The sequence below is a fragment of the Sciurus vulgaris genome, assembly GCF_902686455.1.
Source record: "Sciurus vulgaris genome assembly, chromosome: 5".
Taxonomy (NCBI): domain Eukaryota; kingdom Metazoa; phylum Chordata; class Mammalia; order Rodentia; family Sciuridae; genus Sciurus; species Sciurus vulgaris.
In genome coordinates this window covers 51,980,441-52,004,582 of record NC_136465.1, presented here as the reverse complement: position 1 = coordinate 52,004,582, position 24,142 = coordinate 51,980,441, and the positions used below count along the sequence as shown (strand labels likewise).

At 47.8% G+C, this 24,142-nt stretch overlaps 1 protein-coding gene across 7 annotated transcripts in view; it reads right to left on the bottom strand.

Moving 5' to 3' along the window:
- Nucleotides 1–2,573: 2,573 nt before the first annotated feature.
- ANK1 (ankyrin 1) overlaps nt 2,574–24,142 on the bottom strand; it is a 205,488-nt gene continuing 183,919 nt past the window's right edge. For 2 of the 7 annotated variants that reach the window (XM_079142135.1, XM_079142137.1), the window contains exons 39-44: nt 18,003–18,561; nt 14,430–14,736; nt 9,826–9,909; nt 8,737–8,877; nt 8,371–8,503; nt 2,574–2,954 (exon numbers count right to left, since the gene is read on the bottom strand). In XM_079142135.1, the coding sequence (XP_078998261.1) occupies nt 8,405–8,503; nt 8,737–8,877; nt 9,826–9,909; nt 14,430–14,736; nt 18,003–18,561 (1,190 nt within the window). In that variant the 3' untranslated portion in view covers nt 2,574–2,954; nt 8,371–8,404. Of the gene's footprint in view, nt 2,955–3,354; nt 3,380–8,370; nt 8,504–8,736; nt 8,878–9,825; nt 9,910–10,590; nt 11,065–14,429; nt 14,737–18,002; nt 18,562–24,142 lie in introns of those variants that run through there. The other 5 variants (XR_013764114.1, XM_079142138.1, XM_079142136.1 and 2 more) reach the window with 5 other exon arrangements.

Sequence of the window (24,142 nt, the reverse complement as noted above, 5' to 3'; positions counted from 1 at the left end):
TTCCCTGAGGGTTTCTCCCTAGATAGGCAGTTTAAATTAAGGAGCTGTCCTGGCTTCCAGGAAGAATTGTGGACCCCTCTGGGGAGTGCAGGCTTCTCCTCATTCCACCTACTGACCCTCTTCACCCCAACCCAGGCTCTACTCTTGCCCCAGCACAAGCCCCAAAGACGAACCAGGAAGGAGAGATGGAGCCCTGTGTCATGAGTCAATTTCTTTATTAATTTTGACATTTGTTCAGCTGGTGTAGGGAGAATGGCCTATACATCAGAGTGGGGTGGGGGCATACACTCCCAGTAACAGAGCATGGGAGAGTCGAGAAATGATTTGTTTTTCATAACAATTAAAAAAATCAAGGTAATTTCAAAACTTCTAAAAAGCGTCTAATGTGCAGACTGCAGCATTCTCTAGGCATCTTGTGGAGACCCCAAACTCCTTCCCTAAACAGCTCCTACTAGCGCGGGAGCGTGCAGCCATGCCACCGAAGGCCTGGGGCCGGCGGGCCAAGCAGCCATGCCAGACGGAGCGGAAAGTGCCAAAGCAGAGCCTGGAGCCGCGGGGCCCACGCGGGGCGCTAAGAGGGGCTACTGGGTTCGGCTGCAGCGGCGACCCGGGAGAGGAAGGGACAGGATCGAGGCGGAGGAGGCGAGCCCTGCGCCTGTCTTCCTTGAGCCTTCACGGAATCGGTCCCCAGCCGCGCTGCCCGGCCTCTCCTGCGGCAGGCCGAGCGCCGGGGCGCTCTGCTTCGCGGCGCTGCGCTGCTGCGGGGGTGGGGGGGGGCGTTCGGCCGCCACCACTGCGCCCCGGCGCAGGTGTCCGAGCAGCGTTGGGTCTCGCACCGTGCCAAGAGGAGGCTGCGAACCTGCAGCTGCTCAGACGCAGCCCTCAGCGAGAACTGCGGCCGGGAGTTGGCACTTCCTCTCCCTTGTCCGTCCGCCTCGGAGAGCAAAAGCAAACCCCGCCCCGGACGGACCGGAGCGCCTCGGCCCCTCCGGGACGCGGCCTTCTGGGCCGACCGCACTCGGCCCGGGAGGGCACCGACGGGCCAGACGGCGGAGGCCCGGCTGTCCCCGTTCCGCCCGAGACCTTTGCGGCTGGTCTCCAGGGCCTTGGGGTCTCTGACGTTGAGGGCGCTTCTGTGCTACTTGGAAGGTTTAAATGTGTCCAGAGGACACCTCCGAAGAGAGGCAGGGGAGGAAGGTGACTGGACATCCGCCACAGTGGCTCTTTGAGAGCGAGAAGAGCCTGCCAGAGTCTCTCTCCTGGCCCTAGAGGGCGCCCGCCCGGGCAAGGACGGGGCCAGATTGTGCTGATTTGGGCCTCCCTCTGCCGGAGGCTCTAATGTAACTTTAAGGCTCTTCCCTGATGGCACCGAGGCGAGGAACAGCCAGCTGTCGGTTTCCTTCCTGCCCTGACCCGGAGCCTGGCTTAGAAGGGTCTTTTGGCCAGCCCGGGGTCTCTTGGTGGTCAGCAGCTCCATCCTCCTCCGGCTCTCCTCCCACTGGACACGTGGTCAGGAGTCTCCGGAAGGGCAGAGGCACTGGGGCTGGCGAGCCTGCAGCCTAGCGCCTGCACCCCCAGCCTGCGGGCTGCCTAGACTTCGAGCACCAAGTTGGCTCTGGGAGACCTTAGGGTGGTCCTGACATCTAGAACTGGCAGATACATTCACTAGCCCTACTTCCTTCCTTCCTCTTTCATTGAAAGACAGCCTGTAGCTCCTTCTCCCGCAGCCTGGAGAAGTCCTCAGGAGCTGAGCTGTTAGTGCTTGGTACATACTGCTAAAGTGTTTCTATTGGTTTGCATAGTATTTATTGTTTTTCATATACACAAGGCTGATTACTGTACAGTTTACACTTTAAACACAGACTATGATAGAAGTGCTTGAAGATATAGAAAACCTCTTCTCTATTGGACATGCTGGTGCGACCCTGGGGCAGCCACCGGCCCTTCCCCAGCTGAGACCTTTCAGATGGGGCACTGGCTCCCTTTGAGCCCTAAAGCTAAGCCTGGGGTTCCTCACTTCCAATTCTTAAGTCCCTAACACAAGGGACCCTGAATGCACTCTCAAGGTGATGATTTTCCATTGGAAGATGATTAATACTGAAACTGGCAGAGAGAGAGAGAGAGAGACAACATTGAAAAAAAAAAAAAATCCAGTTTATCCACAGGAGATTCTATACAGCTTCAGAGGTCACAGTAAAATCAGTGTGTAGACAGAGTGAAGAGAAGGGGTGTGTGTGTGTGTGTGTGTGTGTGTGTGTGTGTGTGTGTGTGTGTCCTGAATGTCATGGAGAGCTTTCTGGAAGAAGCAATCCACTGGGGATTAGAGGGGTTGTCAGGAATGGAATGGAGGTGGTGTGTGCAGGTGGGGATGGCTGGCAGGTGAGGCCATGGGACGAAGGTGCTAAACTGATTTCATGCCTATTTTTCTTTTTCTTTCTTTTCCTCTCTCTCTCTTTCTCTCTCTCTCTCTCTCTCTCTCTCTCTCTTTCTCTCTCTCTCTTTTTCTTTCCAGGAAGCCCACATGGATTTCTTACAGATGAGGTTGGGGAAAAAAAAAAATACCCTGTACGAAGTCAAAATCAAAACAATTTTTTTAGAAAAACAAAAACAAAAACCATCCCCAGCCACAAAAGAGCCCTTATTCCCTTTTGCATCCATATGCTCTCTCTTGTACTTGTTTTCTATCCTCTCTCTCCTCTCCCCTCTTGCTGCTTTTGCCCTGATTCCCGACAGAGATCCGTAGTCGATAGAGGCAGGATTGAAGACTGTAGGTCATGCGTCTACAGTCAGTCAGTCGTTCATGCGAATAGGAGACTAAAGGAAGTCCCTTACAGAGATCGTGCTGTGAGCCTAGAGGAACGTGTACAGCGCTTCTGTAGCCCTCCGGTCCAGCTCTCCTCCTGTGTGCATGGCAGAGTGTGTGGAGTTCAGGGGTTGGGTGTTGAGGTGTGATCCTGAGAGACACAAAGAAAGGAGGAGTAGTCATTTAGAATTTAAAGGTGCAACTCCCAGCAAAACCCCAAACATAGAGTGTAGTGCTGGCTACTCAGGCAGGGTCTGATTCAAGGAAAGTAGTCTTCCCAAGCAAGGCGATGAGCAGTAAGGTGTTGTGCTTGGGGACTCTGAACTTCCTGGAATACCACCCACCTTTCCCTGAGGAAGGCAGTCTCTCAACGCCACCCAAGCTTCCACTGGTTTCTTGTTAAGTGGGTGAGTTTCCTGTGTGGGGCTCTGGAAGTTCTGCCTCCCCATGGCTACTTTTTATTTAAACGTCTAGAGTGTAGTGGTTAGGATAGGAACTCCTCAGCCAGATTACCCAGTTACTTGCTGCCTGACCTTGGTTAAGTTACTTACCTGCTCTGTGACTCAGTTTCTTCTGCTGTAAAATGAGGGTAATAGGACCTACCTTATTATATCTTTGTGATGTTTGAAAGAGCTAATAAGTAAATATATTGCTTAGAATAGTGAGCATTCCATGCATGTAAACTATTATTGGGTTCTCTAGAAATGCTCAGTTAATGTTTTTTCTTTTTTCTTTTTATGTTTGGTACCAGAAATTGAACCCCGGGGTGCTTAACCACCGAGCCACATCCTCAGTCCTTTTTATTTATTTTTTAAATTTTAAGATGGAGTCTCACCAAGTGTCATAGAACTTCACTAAGTTGTTGACCTCGAACTTGTGATCCTCCTGAGCCATTGGGATTACAGGCCACCATGCCTGACTGTTGTCTTTTAAACATCTGTTATTTTCTTGGCTGGATTATAAACACTCCAGGGGCAGGAGCCCCTACCTGGGGTTCCCTACAGTACTTAAGCACTCCTCAAGGCTAAGTACTCTTTGAAGAAGAGACAAAGTGATATTGGGAGCTCAGGAAAGACAGGCTAAGATCCACTTTGGGCCTGGGCCCTGGGCAGAAGACAAATTTAAAGCTTTGGAGATCATTGTGGTATAACTACCCATTTAATTTTTGGGTAAAGTGAGACTCAAGGAGAGTAGAGATAGGGTCAGCTGGAGCAAGCAGCAGCACAGGGGTGGAAAGGACATGAGCTTCATCTAAGATGTCTCCATCTCTCTGCACCTGTTTCCCCTGGGAAGGAATCACCCTTTCGAAACTTAGAAAAGAGCTCCTTTCCATTCTGAGTGGTTGTGCCTGGTTCTTTCTTTTCTTTTTTTCTGTGTGCTGTAGCACCAGTCCTGCCTACCCAGTGCTTGTGGCTCTTTTCTGTCTCCCCCAAACCCTAACTCTAATGTCCCTGCAGTGGTGGGGTATGAGGGTGGACCTCCCTCATACCTCCACTTTACCTCCCCATCCATCCCATCCAGACTACTGATAAATTTTAAACTTATTGAACTATGCTACTGTCAGAGTTAAAGCAAGTCTTGCAACCACACTGTCTGAATGAGAAAGTGTCCCTTAAAAAGAAAAACACACAAAGGCAGTAGCCTTTTAGCTCCTATAGCTTTTTAGAGAGTTCCATAAGGTACAGCCAGGCATATGCAGATGGGCACCAAGAACCAGGGCCCTGCTCAGGTTCCTGGTAATGCAGAGGGCTGTAGGGTTGCTTCTGCTCCCAGTCCACCTAGTTGTCCAGCTCCACACTGTCCCTACAACAGAACTGATAGCCATAATACTTGGACCTAAGTACTTGGACACAAAGAAAACCCACCACCTGCTACTGTCTGCCCCAAACAATCATGCCTTGACTAAACAGCAATTTTCCAGCTTCTAAATACTGCCAGGAAACTCTCTCACCCTGCCAGGCCCCACATGTAAAAGCCTTCCCAAGGCTGGGAGTGATGTGGGGGAATCAGAATGAGTGGCTTAGCCCACTGAGTTCTGCCCTTTGGCAGGGGTTTCCACATCTTTAAATAAACTATAACCATCATTTGTCTCAGTTCAACTTTTAGACATGATGTTACAACAGTGCCACCTTCTAGGATGTGTGGCAAGGAGAAGAACAAAGAGTCATAATAATTTAATCTTCAATACGAGTAAAAAATCAACTTGAGGGATAGAATCTTGAGTTATAGAATTATAATTCACCAACACTGGGTGGGGCAAGGCCCAGAAATCTCTCTCTCTCTCTCTCTCTTTTTTTTTTTGCTGTGGACTTAGTACCCAGGCCACATGCATGTCAGGCAAGTGTTCTACCACTGATCTACCCACTCAACTCTGAAATCTATGTCTTAACAAGATTCTTGGGATGACCGTAATACAGGGATATGGATGGCACTTTGAGAAAGAGCATAGTAGAACTTGCCAATGTACAAAGCCCTTTCATAAACACGAACTCATCAACCACCATAGCCATCCTGAAAGGAAAATATTGGCATTATTGGTCCTTTATGGATAAAGAACCTGAGGTTTAGGAAGGTCAATTGACTTGCCCTGAGGCATATTACAAATACAATCTGTCATTGATTGAGTGCCACAGTATGTTCTTATTTACTCTTTACATAGGTTTCACAGATATTATTTGTAAACCTTTGTATGTTATTGTTGTTTTGTGGATTTTTTTTTTTTGGGGTGGGGGAGGAGGGCTGGGAATTGAACCCAGGACTTTGTGCATGCTAAGCACATTTTACCACAGAACTGCATCTCCATCCCTGGAAACTTTTTTTTTTTTAAGTGTAACTCATTTTTAGAATGGACTATTTTCATCCTCCCTTGAGGAGTCTGAAGCTCCAGGCAGTTAAGTGACCTGTTTAAGGTAAACAGGAAGAGCCAGGCCTTGAATCTAGACTCCCAAACCTCAGCTGTCACTCTCTGAAGCACACAAAGCTGATTCACTATTCACAGCAGTCATGTTCTACAGAGTAGTTATGAACACTGAATTTCTGAATGTTGAACCATTGCTCCTAAGGAAAATACAAGGCTAGGTTCCTGTGAGCCTCTGGTCACATTTTCATTGACCACTGAATATATAACCTTATTTATGTGGGATCTGTTTAAAGACACCTTATTTAATATGTATGGCTGATGCATTCACATTGACCTCACCACCAATAGCACTGTAACTGATCTCTTTGTGAACTGAATCTCTTTTTTTCCCTTTGGTACTGGGGATTCAACCTAGGGGTGCTCTGTCACTGAGCTATATCCTCATCCCTTTTTATCTTTTATTTTGAGACAGGGTCTTGTTAAATTGCTCAGAAAGATCCTCACATTATGATCTTCGTGCCTCAGCTTCCCAGGTCACTGGGATTGTAGGTGCATGCCACTGCACCTGGCTCCTGAAGCTTCTTTTTAGCACATGTATTCTCTCAGGTACATCGCAGCGTTCTTGTTCTTAGAAAAACTAGAAAGCCCTTTAGTACTGCCCTGGGAGAACATTTTAAACAGTAAAATGACTAACAAAAACCACAGAAATACACAAAACATGACACTAAGTAGACCATTGAAAGGATGCTTGTTTGAGCTGTGAGAGCTGAAATAAGGCAGAGTTCTCCTTGCTCAACCTCATCTGCGAATGTGCATGTCGGGCAACTCAAAATTTTTGCCATTGTGTGCCTTCCTGTGAATGACCACAGAAGTGCAGTGAGCGTTGGCTTTAAGCAAGTAGGGGAATCTGAAAATGAATAATGAGGATCATCTGTACGTGCTTGTGAGTAGGTGGTGGTAAATATTAAGAATCAGAGCACCTGCAGCCCCTTTCCCATCTTCTCTGCAACCCTTACTCTCATTAGAAGGGTTCAGTATTTTATTCTGCCCCTTAGGCCCTTTGGGACACAGACAGGAGCCTGCCTCCAAGCTCCCCCCTTACTACTGTGGCTCCAGTCCCAGGTATCCCCTTTGCCTTTTATTGACAGAGAGTTCAGCACTGTCCTGGAGCCAGGCTGCTCCATGGTCCTGACACCCGTGCTTATGCAGTCTGATACTTAATCACTGCATGGTGGTGGTGGTGGTGGGGTCGACCTCTTTGCAGATCATCTGTGGCAAATTAAACTTAAAAAATAATCCTAGTTTCCCTCCATCCCTCTAGCCCCACTTCTGGTTTGCTTGTCTCCTGTTTAGGAACATTGGTAAAATCTGAGCCAAACAGAAGCTCAAATTTAAGACCATTACTGCTGCTACTATACGAAAAATAAGGCAGAAGAGTGTTCTTTTCCCCTCACGCTCCTTTCAAAAATTTTGTGCACCTTTACATTAGTTCCAGGACTGAATCTCAGCTAACCACATCCTTCAAAGCCAGCAGCGGGTAGGACCCCTGGCAGTGCTGGGGTTAATGCTGTGACCTCCTTAAGCTGCTGAGGAGTCAGGTCTAATTTTATCCTCTAACTGGATCCGCCAGTCCTCTTTTTTGCCCAAGTGCTGAGATATGTCAGGAAGCCCCAAGTCAGCATTTCTGGTGGCTCAGGAGGCAGCAGGCCTGCTTTTTGCAGAATGCAGAAAGCCAACGCCTGCTTGCTACTTGGCCCCAGGGATTCAGATGGCAACAACCCAGTTAGTGCTGTGCTGGGGCCGCAATGCTTCCTCGCTCCCTGCCGACTCCCACCCCGATGCATCCTGTACTGAGCTGCCCCGAGCTGGGCACAATGAAGGGCCTCGGGGCAGCTCAGTACAGGATCCCTCAGGGAGGGCCGAGATCATTAGAGCTGGTCGCCGAGGCCCCCAGCACTGCACAGGCCCGCTGGAGACCCTCACTGCACAGCACGGCACACACCCCTCCTCAGTCCCACTGCCCCATGCTCACACTCGCCGTGCACTGGCACCCAGGGCCCAACCCCGATGACCCTCCTGACTTTCCAGGGAGAATGCCACCAACCCCTTGGGTCAACTCAGTCCCTTCCTAGAAAGCAAGGGAGTAGCTTGGTTCACAAAATATCAAGGAGAATTTAAGCCTGGGTCCTGATAGAACTTCAGTTCAGTTCCAGGTCCTAGAGACAACCCATCTCCAAGTCTTGGAGTTCTTCCTGTGTTGAAATATCACAACCCAGAGGGATTCTCCTGCACTGCCCTCGCCACCAACCTCTGGAGCCCCACTGCTTGGTTTCTAAGACAGGGTGACTACCTTAGATTGACAGAGTGCTTTTCACTCATTTAAGAATCCTTTTGAAACTGTAGAGGGGTTAGAGGTGTAGCTCAGTGGTAGGGCATTTGTCTACCATGCAGGAGGCCCTGGGTTTCATCTCCAGCACCACCAAAACCAAAATCGAATTCCAAAAACTGCATTTGCACACTTTCTGAGAGATAGGTGTCTTTGTTTCCTTGAAGGGGAAGTTGAGGATCAAAGACACAGTCACTAGGTTGGGACTCAGGAGAAACTGGGTAGAGTGAGCACCCTGGGAGAAGGGGAGGCAGGCAAGGAGGGAGCAGCAACTCCACTGAGGGCCAGGCCATGCAGAAAGGATGAGAAGGCTGCTGTTACCTCCCGAGAGGCTACTCCGAGGAGAGACTGGAGATCACTGTTTGCCCCTTTTCAGGCTGGCCCGCTTCACTATCTGAGCCCCCTTTCTGCCCTCTATCAGGTCCGGGTGTAGGCCACTCCCTCTTAGCTCCACCTGGAGACAGCAGCAGAGACAGAAAGCAGGACAGATCACAGAGACAGATGAGAAGAAAAAAGGGCTAAAGAACGAAAAGGGACAGTATGGAGCTGGTGGAAACCCCATCCATTAGGAAGAAGGTGATCCGAGGGACAGACCGTGCAGACTGAGCTGTGGCTAAGAGGCGGGCAGCAAGGGAATTCTCTGGGGGCTGCTCCAAAGAGTGAGGGAGCCCGCAGCCCCCTCAGTACCTTGGCATGTTTTATAAAGTACTCAATATCGGCTTCCAGCTCACTAGGGTCCTCCAGGGGCCCCTCAACAATCACCTCCTGGTGCTCCTGGGTGTCATCGGCACCAGACGAGTCTATCTGCCGAACAACTTTGCGAACGATCTGGAAAAAAGAGGGAAGGGGGAGGGGCTGGTCAAACCATGAAGACAAAGTGTGAGAAAAGCAAGTCCCCAGGAGAGAGACCCGAGGAATACGAGGTCCTACCCTGAGGGGAGAAGAAAAGGGACTGGCCTCTTGTTGCCATTGCTTCCTGGAAAAACCCATATTGGACAAAGTCAGAAAGGCTAGAATTTGTGGAGGGCTCTTGACAGGTTCACTTAATGATCAAAGTTTGACCACATGTAAAGTCTGCCTCAAACCTGCTGAGCTTCATTCTGCCTATCAGCATCAATGAAAGCTTCTGCTGCCCATCCTCCTGTCAGTGCCCAAGGATGGAGGACATTTTCTTTTTATCTACAGTAATTCTATTCCACCCACCCAGTCCCTATTCATTCATCCATCCAAATATTCAAACACCATTTACTCTATGATCAGAATGGGAGATGAAAACATAAAAGAGCACAGACCCTGCTCAAAGGAAGGAGGAGAGATGGATGCAAGAGGTCTGGCTCCACCACAGTGCAAGCAGCAATCCTGAGATGCACATGCAAAATCCTTTCTCTGTTTTCCCTCCCTATTTCCCCTAGCTAGCATGGGGCCTGATGCCTGACAGGCAAAATCATGTCTATTGAGTTGATATATGTTCCCTACTCCATGAATGTCCATGTCCTTTTTATTAGAGGAGATGCCTGGTAGGCTGGGGACAGTTACTCTAGTCCCTTAACAGCTCCATTTTAGAGGCTAAGCATCAAGGGACTCGGTTTGGGTACAGAGGCTATGAGGAAAGCCACATCCAAACTGCTGAAGACCAAGACACGCACACCTAAACTGCTCCTCCTGAGTGCTGGGGTGGCCAACACAGCCATGGCTACCCTGTCAGTGCGGCCCGAGTCACGCTCTACTGCCAGTCCCAACCCCCCGCTCCCCAACTCAGGGGTTCTCTGCACCCACCTTCTTGGTGACAATGTTGCCCTGCTCATCTGTGAACTGTTCCTCCGTCACTTGCTCCCCTGGAATATTCTGAAGCTCATTCCCCTGGAATTAGAGAAAGGGAAAAATGTAAGATTGATAAATGGAGGTTGAGGGCATTAAAGAGCCGTGGCAGCTACAACCACATCCGATAAATCCCCACCCTGGCAGGAAACTCCAGCTCAGCAAAGAGCCACAGCCAAACCAAGGGCTCCCAGAGTGTGGGCAGCACCCCCGTGGGGCCACAAGGCCTGAAAACAGGATGGGCCCAGAGCTTGTAAGAGGTCGGTGTGCTTGATCCTTACAACAGCCCAGGAAGTCAGCCAAATAGGGACGATTACACAAGTTGGATGGAGGAAGCTCTGAGGGAAGAAGTGAGTAAGGCACTGTTTTATACTTTTACTATACTCCACAGTCTAGAAGCCCTGCCACAGATGGCTACCCTCACAGAGACTTGCCCACAATTCCACAGCTGGTTGGGGACAGGAATGGGATGAGAGAGAGAAGGCCCGAATCCCAGAGCTTTCTGGGCTGTCACCCTGTGCTGGGTGCTGGGGAGGAGCTGCACACGACTCTGGCTCCCAGCGTAGAATCCGATCCCCTGAGTCCTTCCTGATCCTTCTCTTCCAACACGTTTCCTGGCTCTTTCCCCCAGCTCCACCCCATGCACAGCACAACGCTGTCCCCTCAGCCCTGGCCTCTGGTGTTCCCCTCAAGTTCCCATCCTGCCGCCTGCCTGGCCATTACCTTCAGGAGAACCCGCCGCCGGACTACCCTGGTAGAGATGGTCTCCTCGTCGTCACTCAGGCCCTCGCTCTCCCCCAGCTCCTTGTCCAGCTCCTGGTGGATGTGCTTCAGCACAAAGCACAGGGAGCCCTTGACAATGTGCATCACATTCTGACAGCTGACCAGGAAAAAGCCCAGGAGCACTAGGGTGACCAGGAGTTGGGTGATGAAAGTCCACATCCTCACCTCCTCTCACCAGCCTGGATCTCCAGGACCAGGAAAACCAGGGGCCCGACTGCTGCAGGGATCCAGTCTCTCATTCTCCTCTTGGACTCCGGAGTCCCCCAGAGACCCCTTCCATCCCTGCCTCTTTTGTTTTCTCTCTGTCTCTCACTATTTCTATCCCTCCAAGCAGGAGACAGAATGGGCCTTTTCCCGAATGGCTGTCTCAGCAATAACAGCCCCTCCTGTAAGCAGCCCTGGGCTCTGCCCTAACTCCACAGTGACGTCAGGCTTCTATAATTTTAGCTTCTCAAACCAGCTGCTGGAGCTGTCTAATTGGGCTAGAAGGAATCTGGCAGGTGCTGTGTCCTGGACACAGAAAGCACATGTCAAAGTCACTGAGGGCCTGGAAGGGGGGGTCACCCACTAGCCTTTTTTGCCTTCCTGAGCCTATGGAAGCCAGAGGGAGTTCTGCCCTAGGAAAGTTTCTCATTCAAGGACTCTACAAAATAAGAAGTTTCAAGAATGTGGTTACTCATGTGTCTCCTTGGGCTGCTACTGCAGTAATGAGAATGATGTTTGCCTATGCTGGAGGCTGAGGCCAGCTAGCATCGTGGAGAGTGAAGGGTTTATTTTAAAAAACAGCCTCAAGGGGGAGTGATTTGTTCAGGCCCAGCCAAATGAGCAGGGCTCATGTCCAGTACAGGTGGTAGGGCCACCTGGAAGCCGATCTGTAATTCCTATCAGCCCACAAACCCTCAGTCCCCTCCTTTACTGGGCACAGCCACCCTAAACTCCAGCATGGAACTGGTGTGTCTATTTAAGGTCTGTCCTTAAAGGCTCTTCCCGTGCTAGGCCACTGACGCCCACTGAGCAGGAACCATGCGTATTACACTTGCGTGCACAGAGCTGATTCACAAATGAAGCCACAGCAGCTGGGGCTGGAAGGAATTTCACTTTCTGGGTCAACTTGTTCCCTTTTTAAGTAGCAGCTCATTTGCAGAAAGAATGAAGACCTGGGACACCCTGCACTCACTTACTGTGCGGTCTTGGGAAAGCGGGACATCTTCTCAGTGCCTAAGTTTCCTTATCCATAGGCTGGGAATTAAAGTGCTTTTCCTACCCCTTCTTAAAACTGCTGTGAGGACCACATAGTTTATAAATACTGCCACTCTGGAAAACAGTGGCAAATACGTACTATAGTGTGTACTGCTTTGTAGGCATCGTTCTGTGTTTCACACATTAACTCAGTTAAACCTTACCAACAGGAATGTGCCTGTAGGTACATTCCATAATTTTCCCATTTTATATAAAAGAAGCAGGTAAAGAGAGTTTAAGTAGCTTGCTTAAGTGAAAAAGTAAGTAAATGAAAAAGTCAGATTTCAAACTCCTATCACCCCCAACATGACCTCATTTCAATAAGATAATGTCGGGAAAAACAAAAGGCCTTAGTACATGCAAAGGAGCTGGTCATGGGACAACATGTAGTTTTAACATGGCCAAGGAAAGTCCAGGGACTGGGGGGATGTGGTAGAGGACTTGCCTGCCGTGTGTGAGGCTCTGAGTTTCATTCCTAACACCACACACCAAAAGAGTCCAACTTTAGATATTTCCACTCAGATCCCAGAAGAATCAGCCAGGTTACATTCATTGCAGGTCCCCCTCCCAAGCCCCGTATGACGTGGCAACTCCATCTCTCTGTCACTGTTTCCAGAAAGTTATGGAAATGCTAATAAATGGGGGGAGCTTTACAAATCATTGCCTTCAGTGGGCCTCATTATCCTCCTTTGGGGGTCTTATCAGCTGACTACTGACATCCTCAGTCCATCCATCCATTCATTCTGAGACAAAGGAGGTGATGGGGGTCTTCATTTTCAGGCTGGGCATGGTGGCCCTGAATACCCATTCCAGTCATAAGAACATAGAACTAGGAACCAAGTGATTGGGACTCTCCTGTCCCTGATGTTGGTTCACTGTGTGACCCTGGAGAAAGCCCTTGGCCTCTAGGGGCTTCAGTTTCATCCCCTGTAATTTGGGGACCTGGTGGAGAAACTAGAAGCATTCTCTATGGGGCTGTCCTGCTTTCTGCCTTTGTCCCCAGTTTTCCTCTCACTGAGGGCTGACTGCAGAGGCGCAGAGGAAAAGCACATCCCTGGCATTTTTGTCTTTTCCTAGGGATCCAGAACAGACCCAATCAGGATCACCTGTGCTCTGGGACAGCACTCCTTCCTGGGAGGAGCAGGGGTAGATGCCAAGGAACAGCCTGGTGGAAAGGAATGCACTGGGGTGTTTTGAGGTTAAAAATGAACACAGCTGTCTGTCCTGCCCAAGTGCACATACTTGGCAGAGAAGTTTTCTAAATAAAAACCTATTTAATTCCGAGCAGTTCTTTACAGCCAGCCACTCACAACCATTGTAGAGTCAACCTCATCTCTGTCAGAGCTAAGGTTCAGGGAGGAAAGAGGGAACAGGATAGAAACAAGGAAGGACAGGCTAAGATAACCGTTCCCAGATGAGGAAGTGGTGCTGGGTGAAAAGAGAAAGTGACAAAGATGTACAGCCTGTAGCAGCTATATACATATTAAAAATGCATAGGTACAGAATGGCAGTGCAAGTTTTATAAAAACATATAAATCGAAAAGACATATATTAGTAAGATGTCTCGGATTTGCTTCAAAATATGTGGGGGGAGGGGATTGTGGTTCAGGTAAAACAAGATTGGCCATGATTGAGTAACTATGGAAGGTGGGAATGGGGAGGGAGGATTGAAGAAAAGAAAGGGGGAAAAGGCAGGGAAAATTTTAAAAAAGGATGGGAAGCACAAGAAAGGGAGGAGGGAAGGAAGGAGGGAAGTCTGAGGGTGGGAGATGCCTAGGACAGCCAGAAAGCAGAGAAGAGAACCATCTCTATCTGACCACCTCCCAACCAGAAGCCACCCAAAGAATCACAGGATTCCAGAGCTGGATCAACTCTGTGGTATTCCAATCAAGGCTTCATTTACCAAGAGGACATGGAGGTGCTGAGAGGAGTCACAGCTTGCTCACAGTCACACAGCCTGGTCAGCCTAATGCCCAGTTCTCTCAGTGCTAAGCCCTTTCTAAAACATGATGGACAACAGAAGCAGAGTAGAGTACTAGAGGACCAGGGGGAGGGAGGAAGAGAAAGAAAGAGGAAGTACTGAGGAAAGAATCTGACTAAATTCTGTTATATGCATGTGCAAGTACATAACAACCAATCCCACTATTATTTATCATTTTGAAAACCAATTAAAAAAACTTATCACGATGGACAAAGAATACCAAACAAAACCCATGGCTTTGAGGTCACTAAAAACCTAATTCAAGGCCTCCTGGGCAAATGAGGCATTGGGCGAGCTGCCCAACCATTCTGATCATCAGTGGCCAAATGGGAGTGCACACCCGGCTGCCCCATTGTTGGGATGGATGATAACAACTACTCTGTGAGCCCTCCTTCCTCTAGTAGAAGTCAAGGAGGCAGAAAGGTAGACCACATCCTTACTCCTGGAGACAGCGAGGTCTCCACTGCACTTTTTAAAGAAAGGACACATGGCTTGCTTCAGGTCTTCTTTTCTGATGCTGGAAAAGAGCAAGGGGAGGAGGTGCCCTGGGGGCCCTCACCTGCATAACCCGGGAGAAGAAGCTGCTCGAGGCTGCCTCCGCCTCTGACCACTCCCTGTGGCCCTGTTGGCTCTGTTCCCTGTCTGCCGGGGAGCTCCCTGCCTCTGGCTGTTCCATCCGCCTGTGCTCCCTTGCAGACACCAGCACCTGCTCATACTCCTGAGACCCGCTGGGCTCCAGCCCTCGGACAGTGGTGATGGTTCTCTGGAATGAGTGTGGGCCTTGTGTGACCTCCTCTTGCCAGGAGCCTTGTGCAGCATCTTGCAGGTACGAGACTATGGAGCCTTCTCTTTCCCAGTCCTGTGGTCTGGGGTCCAGGCCAGATGATAGATGTCCAGGGAGAAAGAAAGAGCAACGGTCATCTTTCGGTCTTTCTCAGATGAACCCCATCCCCACCCAAGGCTTATACAGGACACAGCCTGTACTGTCTTCCACCTCTAAAGCTCAGGAGAGCATGAGCAAGTCACTGAGCTGACTGACTACCCTGGGGAGGAGGCACATGTGGCCTATCCCTGCCGTCAGGTGGAGAAGGCCAAGGATATCAGAACACTGGTCCCTCCTTTTAAGTGAAGTGCTCTCCTCTCTGGGCTCCTGGAGCACCTCACTGGGTAAGGGTTCAGTTCCTGGGGTCTCCACACCCATCATCTTGCATCTCCAGACTGCCCCCCACCCCACCTTCTAAGTCACTTGATAATCGTTATCTGATGGAGTCATCACTCTCTCCCCTTCAAACAGATTTTTCTATGACTTCCAGAATTTCACATTTGCCTGGTCTAACTCTCCCTCCAGTGCTACTCCTTCTCACTGGCCTTTGCTGGGTCCCCCTAACTTCCTGGACTTCTGAGCACTGGAGATCCTGGGATTCTGTTTCCAGATCTCGTGGCTAGCCACATCCACTCTCTAAGCGAGCTTGTCCCACTCATGGTGCTAAGCCCCGACCAGATGCTCGTCATGCCCAGCTTGGAACCCTGTCTTGAACTTCACATGTGTATTTGCACATGCCTCCTCCACATCTCTACTCTGGCTCTCCAACAGGCATCTCAAAGGACAGTGTGATGGGATCCACACTGAGGGTCTTCCTCACCACAGTGGTGAGGTTATGAGGGATGAAGGCACCTTCATCCTCGAAGTTGCCAGGTGGAGGAAACCTGCCCTCCTTGTCTCCTCTTTCTTTCATATCATATTAATCAGTAAATATTTTGGGTTCAACTCTCAAAATATAACCTGGACCCAACCACTTCTCACCACACCCCCTGCCTTTTGTCCATGTCACCATCAACTCCTAATTCTCCTCCTTACTCTCACCCTGGCCACATCAAGCTCTTTTCAAGGCATTGCCAGGGCACATCACTCCTGCTCAAAACCCTCCAGAGGCTCCCCATCCTACCCAGGAAATGCCACCTTTCTTAGGGCCTTGTGGCCTGATATATTTGGCCTTGTCCCCCTGTTCATTTTCTCCAGGCACCATGACCTTCTCACTGTCCCCTTCATCTACCAGGCGTGCTCCACTTCACAGCATGGGCACTAACTAGCTGGGCCTTCTGGGCATTTTCCCTTAAATACTCGCACCCTTATTTCCTTTAAGTCTTAACTAAATGTCACTCTCAAAGGCTTCCTTGGCCACCCTATCTATAATTTCAACCATCTGCCTCTCCATACATATACCTATCTCCTATTTCCCTTTTCTGTCTATTTTTCCCTTTAGTACTTTCATTATCCATCATTTTTATTTTAATTATGGTCATCCCTTAATATCCAAGATATCAAATCCATAATGTTAAACCTTACATAAAATGGCATAGTATTTGAATAGAACTTACACATATCCTTTTGCAAATTTTAAATCATCTCAGGATTACCTATACTATCTGATAGAATGTAAACACTATGAAAATAGTTGTTATGCTATATTGTTTAGGGAATAATCATAAGAAAAAAGTCTGTACATGTTCAGTACAGACGCATTTTTTCCCCGATATATTCAATCTATGGTAAATTGGAACTATGGACTTGGAACACATGAATATGAAGGTCAATGGTAATTCTAATTTATTTACTTTTTATCTTATTTCTTGTCATTTTCCCCACTAGAACATAAGCTTCTTGAAGAGACTTTTGTCTGATTTGTTCAAAGACCTCTCCTCAGGACTTAGGCATTTTTACAGGTGCTGGCACATAGTAGGTGCTCAATGAATATTGCTAGTTGGAGTGAATGAAATTCACCTGTCAAAGTGGATGGCTGACCAAGGTCACAGAACCTGGAAGTGATAGAATCCAGGTCTTCTGACTTCCCATTCAGTAGTCCCTCGGTTATAGTGAGAAGTGGCCAGCACACAGAAATGCTGAATAAACGTGTGGGGAAAGAATGGCCATCCGGAGGGCATTGGAAGATGACCTCTCCCACGGGAGTGCCAGCCTTTTACTCTGAACACTCAGGCTCAGCCTATCCCATTCTCCCCTCTCATGGAAGGATTAGTTTAGGAGACAAAATGAATTTGCTGTCTCATTTTTTAAATGACTTTCTTTTACCTGCCACTTGAGATGTGGTAGAGCCTACCTGAGTCTCTGAGGGGCCAAGGAACAGGTGATAGGTAGGAAAAGGAAGTGAGCATAGTTTCCCCACAGTCTGGCTAGTCCCAAGTTCACTGGGTGGCCACAGCCTTCTGGAAGCCCATGAACCATCTCCTTGCTTTAGAAAAAACTTATGAAGCAAAGCAACATGGAGAAAAGGTCTTCATCCTTCTCTTCCTGGGCCAGCCCAGGGAGGCCAAAGCCATACCCAGATCACGCCTGCCTCATCTCTCTCTGCCACTGCAAGGAACTCTCTCACCTCTGAGCCCTTTTTCTGCACTCAGCAAAGTGGTGGGTTCCACTGCTAAGACAGTGGGAGTTCAAAAGGTGTACCAGCCCCTGAGCCTGAGGACTCCCAGTGTCTGCAGAGGGCACAGGCTCTCTTGCCTGAACTACTGGTGCTGCCTGCCTGCCACTGGCACAGGGCCGTGCCTTCTCAGCACAGGATGCTTGGCAAGGAGAACCACCATTGCATAATCATTGAAAGCTCTGTCCTGTCTAGATAAACCCATCAGCTTCTTTCTTTCAGAGAGGATAAGTAGAAGGGCCACCATTATCAGTTTTATCACATGTAGGCTGTGTGACTGCACACAAATAACTTCCCTGGGCCCTGGTGCTTCTAGGTGTCTAAATATGGCCTTCAAAAGTAAACACGCAGTGATGAGAGGCATCCAGAGCACTGTCATACAGTCATGGGTTTTCCCAAGTCTTAGGATCCATCTCCCACTCTCCCTTGTCCTGACACCTTTCAGGGTCTCTCCTTCTGGCCTCACCCAGGGAGTGTCTTGGCAAGGAAGTGGCCTTTACCCATCACAGCTCAATTTTCATGGACAGTGGCTTTGGAAGCAAGCTGGTGCCCTACTAAATGCTCCAGGACATTTGAACGTACAGTCCAGGGTGGTAGCAGCACTTAAGCATTCCCTCTGTGCTCGCCGCCATGCACAACCTTACCCAGAAGCCCAGGAAGATGAAAGGGACCTCCGCCACCGCAGCGGCCCTTACCTGTCCTGGCTCCTCTCCAGCACCTGACTCACATGGGGCGAGTCTATGATTCGGGCTTGCACCCTCTGCTGGCCTGAAACAAGAGACACTTCATTCTCTGAATCCTGCCCTGCACCTGTTGAGTCCTCCTGCCTCTTATAACCTGGCAGCTTCTCTTCTGACCTCTGACCTTCCTCCTGGTCAAGAATATCGATAAGGCCATTTGTGGCATCTGAATCCACTGTGTCGTCCTCCACAAGGTCCAGAGAGCCCAGCTCAGGGCCCCGCGGTTCCTCTGAGAGCGCCCCCTCCAACTTCCACTCGTGGCCTGTGGCATCAGAGTCCTCGGCCTTGCTGCACTCCAGAGAGGAGTCCTCAGCAGTGACCAGGGAGGGCGTGAGGCCCGCGGACCACACCTGCATGTCAGACATCTCCAACATGGTGTCATGCTCCGTGGCCGCCAAGGGGATGGCGTCTATGACGGCCACCTCGTTCCAGTACTGGTCTGCACGCAGCGGAGAGGGGAGCGCGTAGTGCAGGGAGGCAGGGGACAGCAGCTCGTCCTGCAGCGAGGAGTAACCTGGATGGGCAGACAGAGGGCGACATGCTCCAGAAGCGATTTTGGTCACACTCGCTTACGTGCAAATCCACGCACACGCACACACAGGCACGGCCACAGAGATGCATGCGCATTCGGGGAAGGGGGCTTTCCAAGCTCCAAGTCCAATGCTCAGGCCTTGTGGCTGATGCTTGAGACGCACTGGCAAGAGAAACAAGGCTCTGAGCTGGGTGGGGGGCAGCCAGGGATTGAGGGCGGAAGGCGGGGCAGGCTCCTTTGCTGGATGGCAAAGAAAAGATTTTGGAATTCTTTCTTATCCAATTCAGAGCACTAGATAAAGATGGCTTTAACCAAAGGACTTGTGCTCCCATCTGTTTCTGATCAGATGAAAACGCCACTTCTCCTTGGTTGGGCAGGAGTAAATGTTGCTCTTTCTTTGCTTAAAACTTCACAATAGCACAGTCCTTAGGGTCCTGTTAGAAATGTATCTTAAAGGGAGGGTACAACCCACCCAGGACCAGGGCCAGAAACCAGGCTGCCTTGGAGGGGTCTAACAGGGTACACTGAACATCCACAGACCTCAGTGCGGTGGTCAAATGGGAAACAGGCTTCTGGTTTGGCATGAAGTGACTTTTCCTCAAGATGCATATTGGTTCCAGAAACTCTGAATGATCTACAGTGGCACAGGTGAGGGTTCTAAGGGTTCAAAAATGGGGGCAAGGTCAGAGGGCACTATGAGGCACCTGATGCATCTGCCCCAAAGCTCCTCAATGTGCAGGCCCTGAGCTGCCCATTCCAGTTCTGGGTCAGCAGTGACATGGTGGGACTGGAACTAGCTAGCCCAGGCTCCCAAATGCACAGCTCTTTAGTTACTATTGCAACTTCACATGTCTATTCCTCACTGCCTGGCCTGGACATGAGTCTTTGACAGCATTCTAGCTGGCTTTGTAATGGCTCCTGATGTTCAGAAGTGATTACAAAACAGAGCAGACTCCTACGTGTGTGGGGATAAGCATGTGGGGTGGATGTCGGTGCTCTTTCAGGGGGGTCCACAGCAAAACTCCAGTCAGGAAAGGACCTCAGACTCCCCTTCAGAGCTGCAGTCAGTCAATCTGTGAGTGGGAGAAGAGACTAGAAGACAAGATTCTCTATTTGGCTCAGCTTGTCCAGGAAGACATGGAGCATGCATGTGCCTAGAACCACTGAATATGCAGCAGATCTGAAGGAGGTTCCTGCAGTGGGGAGGGGTAAACCTTGCAGAGTGTCTAGGGACCTTCCTTGTTGTTCAAAGTGATACTCCAGTCTAGCTTCCAACTCTTCAACCTGCCAGCCACTCCTCCCAAGCCCACAACCAACAATCCCCCAGGTTAGACCTCTATTCTATCTATTCTAACCCCGCAGGCTCCTCTTGTTTGCTGCTGTCTGGTCTAGGCCGCAGTGCCTGCTCTCCCCTTACCTCTACTCTGACAGTACTATCTTCATTGATCCTCATTCACCTACTGGCTCAACCAAAACATTCCCTGATGTCCAATTACCTGCTAGGCACTAAGCTCGAGGTTTGGGGATTACAAACACAAACACACACACACACATGATTAAGGCAGGTTTCCTTTGTCATGATGTTTTCCCAACAGCTATAGTTCAACTTGGTTCCTCAATCTTTGAACCGATCCTGTGGCCCCTCACTGAGTTGGCCAATGGAACTGAGGACAGGGATGATGTCTATCCTTCCCTCCCACTTGCCCAGAACAGGGTTGAGAAGCCCTGACTCTGTGACGATTGCAGAGCTCTCTGGATTTGTGAGGGGACCCCAGGCCAGAACAGAAAGGCCTCACTGTCATTGAGTGAACCACCACTGCTAACGTTTACCTGTGTGTCCAGTGTGACATGAGCCATGTGCTTGACATGCCTTCACTCTCTTAAATTGCCAGAAGGGTTTTCTTCTGACTTATTTCTACAAGTCTAGGTGGCTTCAAGTCCCAAAACTAAGGGGAAAGGGGAAAGACCATGAGGGGTGGATGGGGATCAGTTGCACAGTGGTGGAGATGAAGGGACACCCCTTTGCTCTGGCCAAATGGGGAGGAACAAAAAGTCAGCAGGAGAGGAGAAACAGGTAGGTCAAATCTTACCATGCTATTAACTCCACGTCACTGTGAAATTGTGACCTGAGGAATTGGGAAACCAGGAGCAAGAGCCTGCTGACTCTTCACAGACATCTTTCCAGATACAAATGAGCAGAAAATTCTAGAGTTGTATGATTGCTGTTTTTCTTCTTTTCTGCTAGCATTATTATTCTAATCCTATCCTCTATTATGCATCTATTTAGTACAAACATATCTAACATTATTTTCAATTATCACAACAACTGTACAAGGGAAGTAGTATTTCTGTTTTATAGATGAAGAAACTAGAGGTTTTGCAACTTGCTTAAGTTTACACAGCTAGTAAGTGTAATCCTTCTAGTAGATTTTGCCATTAATCTCTTTTCAACAGTTTTATTGAGGTTATATTTGGACATAATAAATGCATACCTTTGAAGTGGGTATGTTCTAATGCATGATTACGTCTATGAAGCCAACACCACAGTGAACAGAGAGGCTCCACCATTCCAGAAATCTTCCTTATGGGTCTCTGTAATCTCACCTTCCCCTGCTCCACCCATCCATTCCCTGACAATCACCAATCTGTTTTCCATCACTATTTGTTAGTTTGCATTTCCTAGGATTTTATATAAATGGAATCAAACAGTCTGTACTTTTTTTTTTGGGGGGGGTCTGACTTTGTTCATTCCGTCTAATCATTTGGGTTTCGTCCACACTGTTGTATCAATAATTCATCCATATTTGTTTATACCAGAGCTTGCATATCCTGCTAATGGATCCTTGGGTTGCTTCCAGTTTAGCATTATTACAGATAAAGCTGGGAGTCTGTATGAATATATGCTTTCTTTTCTTTTGGATAAATACCTCAGAGTAGAATGGCTGGATTATAAGGTAGGTATATGTTTAAGCTTTTAAAGAAAGGAGCAAGGTGTTTCCCAAAGTAGTTGTGCCATTTTATATTCCTAACAGCAGTGTAAGAGAATTCTGGTTTCTCCGTATCCTCATTAACACTTGGTAAGGTCAGTCTTTTGTATTTTAATGGTTCTCAGAGGTGTATAATGGCATTTCCTTGTAGTTTCTTTTCTTTTTTCTTTCTTCTTTCCTTTATTTCTCCTCCCTGCTTCCCTCCTTCCTTCCGTCCTTCCTCTCTCCTCTCTGCCCCCTCTTCTTTCTTTATTTTTGTGGTGCTGGGAAATTTCTTGGTGGTGCTGGAGGTTTTGCAGTGCCAGCGCAACCAGGAAAGCGTTCTACCACTGAGCTACATCTCTGGTCCTCCTCCTGCTTTTAATTTGTTTCCCTAATGACTAATTATATCTAGCACTTTCTCATGTGCTTCTTTGCCATCTGTTTACATTCTGGGTGAAGTGTTCAAATCTCTTGTCATTCTAAAGCTTGGGTTGTTCTCTTATTGTGATTTTTGGGGGAGGGTGGGTACTGGAGATTGAAACCAGGGACACTTTACCACTGAACTGCATCTCCAGCCCTTTTTATTTTTGAGGCAGGGTCTTGCTAAGTTGCTGAGGATATCGCTAAGTTGCTCAGGCTGGCCTCCTGTTTCAGCCTCCTGAGGAGCTGGGATTACAGGTGTACCCCACCAAGCCCAGCTTATTACTGAGTTTTGAGAATTCTTTATGTATTCTGGATCCATCTTACTTAATTACTTGCCAATATTTTTTCCTAGTCTTTTCATTTTCTTAACAGTGTGTTTCAAAGAGCACAACATTTTAATCTTGATGAAGTTCAATTTACCATTTTTTTCTTCTATGAATTACACTTCTAGTGTCTTTATTTAAGATTTTTTTTTTTTTTTTTTTTTTTTTTTTTTTTTTTGCCTTACCCAAGATTTCTAGGCTTTTTCTTATGTTTTCTTCAGGAAGTTTTATAATTTTAGGTTTTACATTTAAATCTATGATCCACTTTGAGTTAATTTTGTATACAGTGCAAAGTATGAATTCAAATTCATCTTAGTTTAGATTGTTACATAAATGTTCATAAAGGTTATGGGCCTGTAGTTTCTTTTGCTTGTAATTTTTTTTTTTTTTTTCAATATCAGGGAAATGTTGACTGAGCTTTTTCACTGCTGTGACTAACTGATCTGACCACCACAATTATAGAGGAGGAAAGGTTTATTTGCAGGCTCACGGTTTCAGAGGTCTTGGTCCATAGAAGGCCCGCTCCATTCCTCAGGGCTCCAGTGAGTAAGAACATCATGGCGGAAGAGCATGGCAGAGGGAAGCAGCTCACATCATCAGGAAGCAGAGAGAGAGAGAAACTCCACTCTCCAGATACAAAATATATACCCCAAAGCCACACCTCAATTCCAATGTCCTCCAACCACACCTACCACTTCAGTTACCACTCAGTTAATCCCTGTCAGGGGATTAAATTACTGATTGAATTAAGTCTTTTACAACCCAATAATTTCTCCTCTGAACTTTCTTATATTGTCTTACACATGAGCTTTTGGGGGATACCTCACATCCAAATCATAACACTGACTTCACAGAATTGCAAAATACTATCTCCTTTCCAATTTTCTAAATTATTTCTCCCTAAAATGTTTGGTAGAATTTACCAGAGAAGCCACCTGGGCTTGGAGTTTTCTTCATGGAAATGTTTTAATCTATAAATTTAATTTCTTTCATTTATATAAGGCTCCTGAGATGATTCATTTCTTCCCAAGTTAAGTTTCAATAATTTGTGTCTTTGAAGTAATCTGTCAATTTCATCTGGGTTTTCAAATTTCTTGACATAAAACAGTCATAAGCCCTTTACTAACCCTTTTGCTACCTTTGGAATCTACAGTAATGTCACCTCTCTTATTCTTGGCATTGGAAATTTTTGTCTTCTTTTTTTTCTGATCAGTCTGGCTGGAGATTTATCAATTCATTGATCTTTTAAAAGCATCAGGTTTTGGTCTCATTGATTTTCTCTGGGGTTTTCCTTTGGATTTCACTGATTTCCACATCTTGATTATCCCCTACCTTCTCCTTACTTTGGATTTAATTTGCTCTTCTTTTCTCATTTCTTAAAGTGGAAGGTGAGGTTATTGATTGGAGAACTTTTCTTTCCTAATGTGGACATTAAGCTATACACATTTCCCTCTAAGCACTATTTTTGTGGCATCCCATACATTTTGATATCTTGTGTTTTTATTTTCATAAAAACATTCAAAATACTGTCTAATTTTCCTTTTGCTTTATTCTTTGATTTATGGATTATTTAGATGTATGTTATTTAGCTTCTATAATTAAAAACATAAAAAAGAGAGCCTTCGGTGTAGGAGAAAATCTTTGTCAGTCACTCTTCTGACAACAGATTAATATCCAGACTACATAAAGAACTCAAAAAACTTAATACCAAGTTAGGCGTGGTGGTGTACACCTGTAATCCCAGCAGCTCAGGAGGCTGAGGCAGGACAATCACAAGTTCAAGGCCAGCCTCAGCAATTATGTGAGACCCTAAGCAACTCGGCGAGATCCTGTCTCTAAATAGAAAAC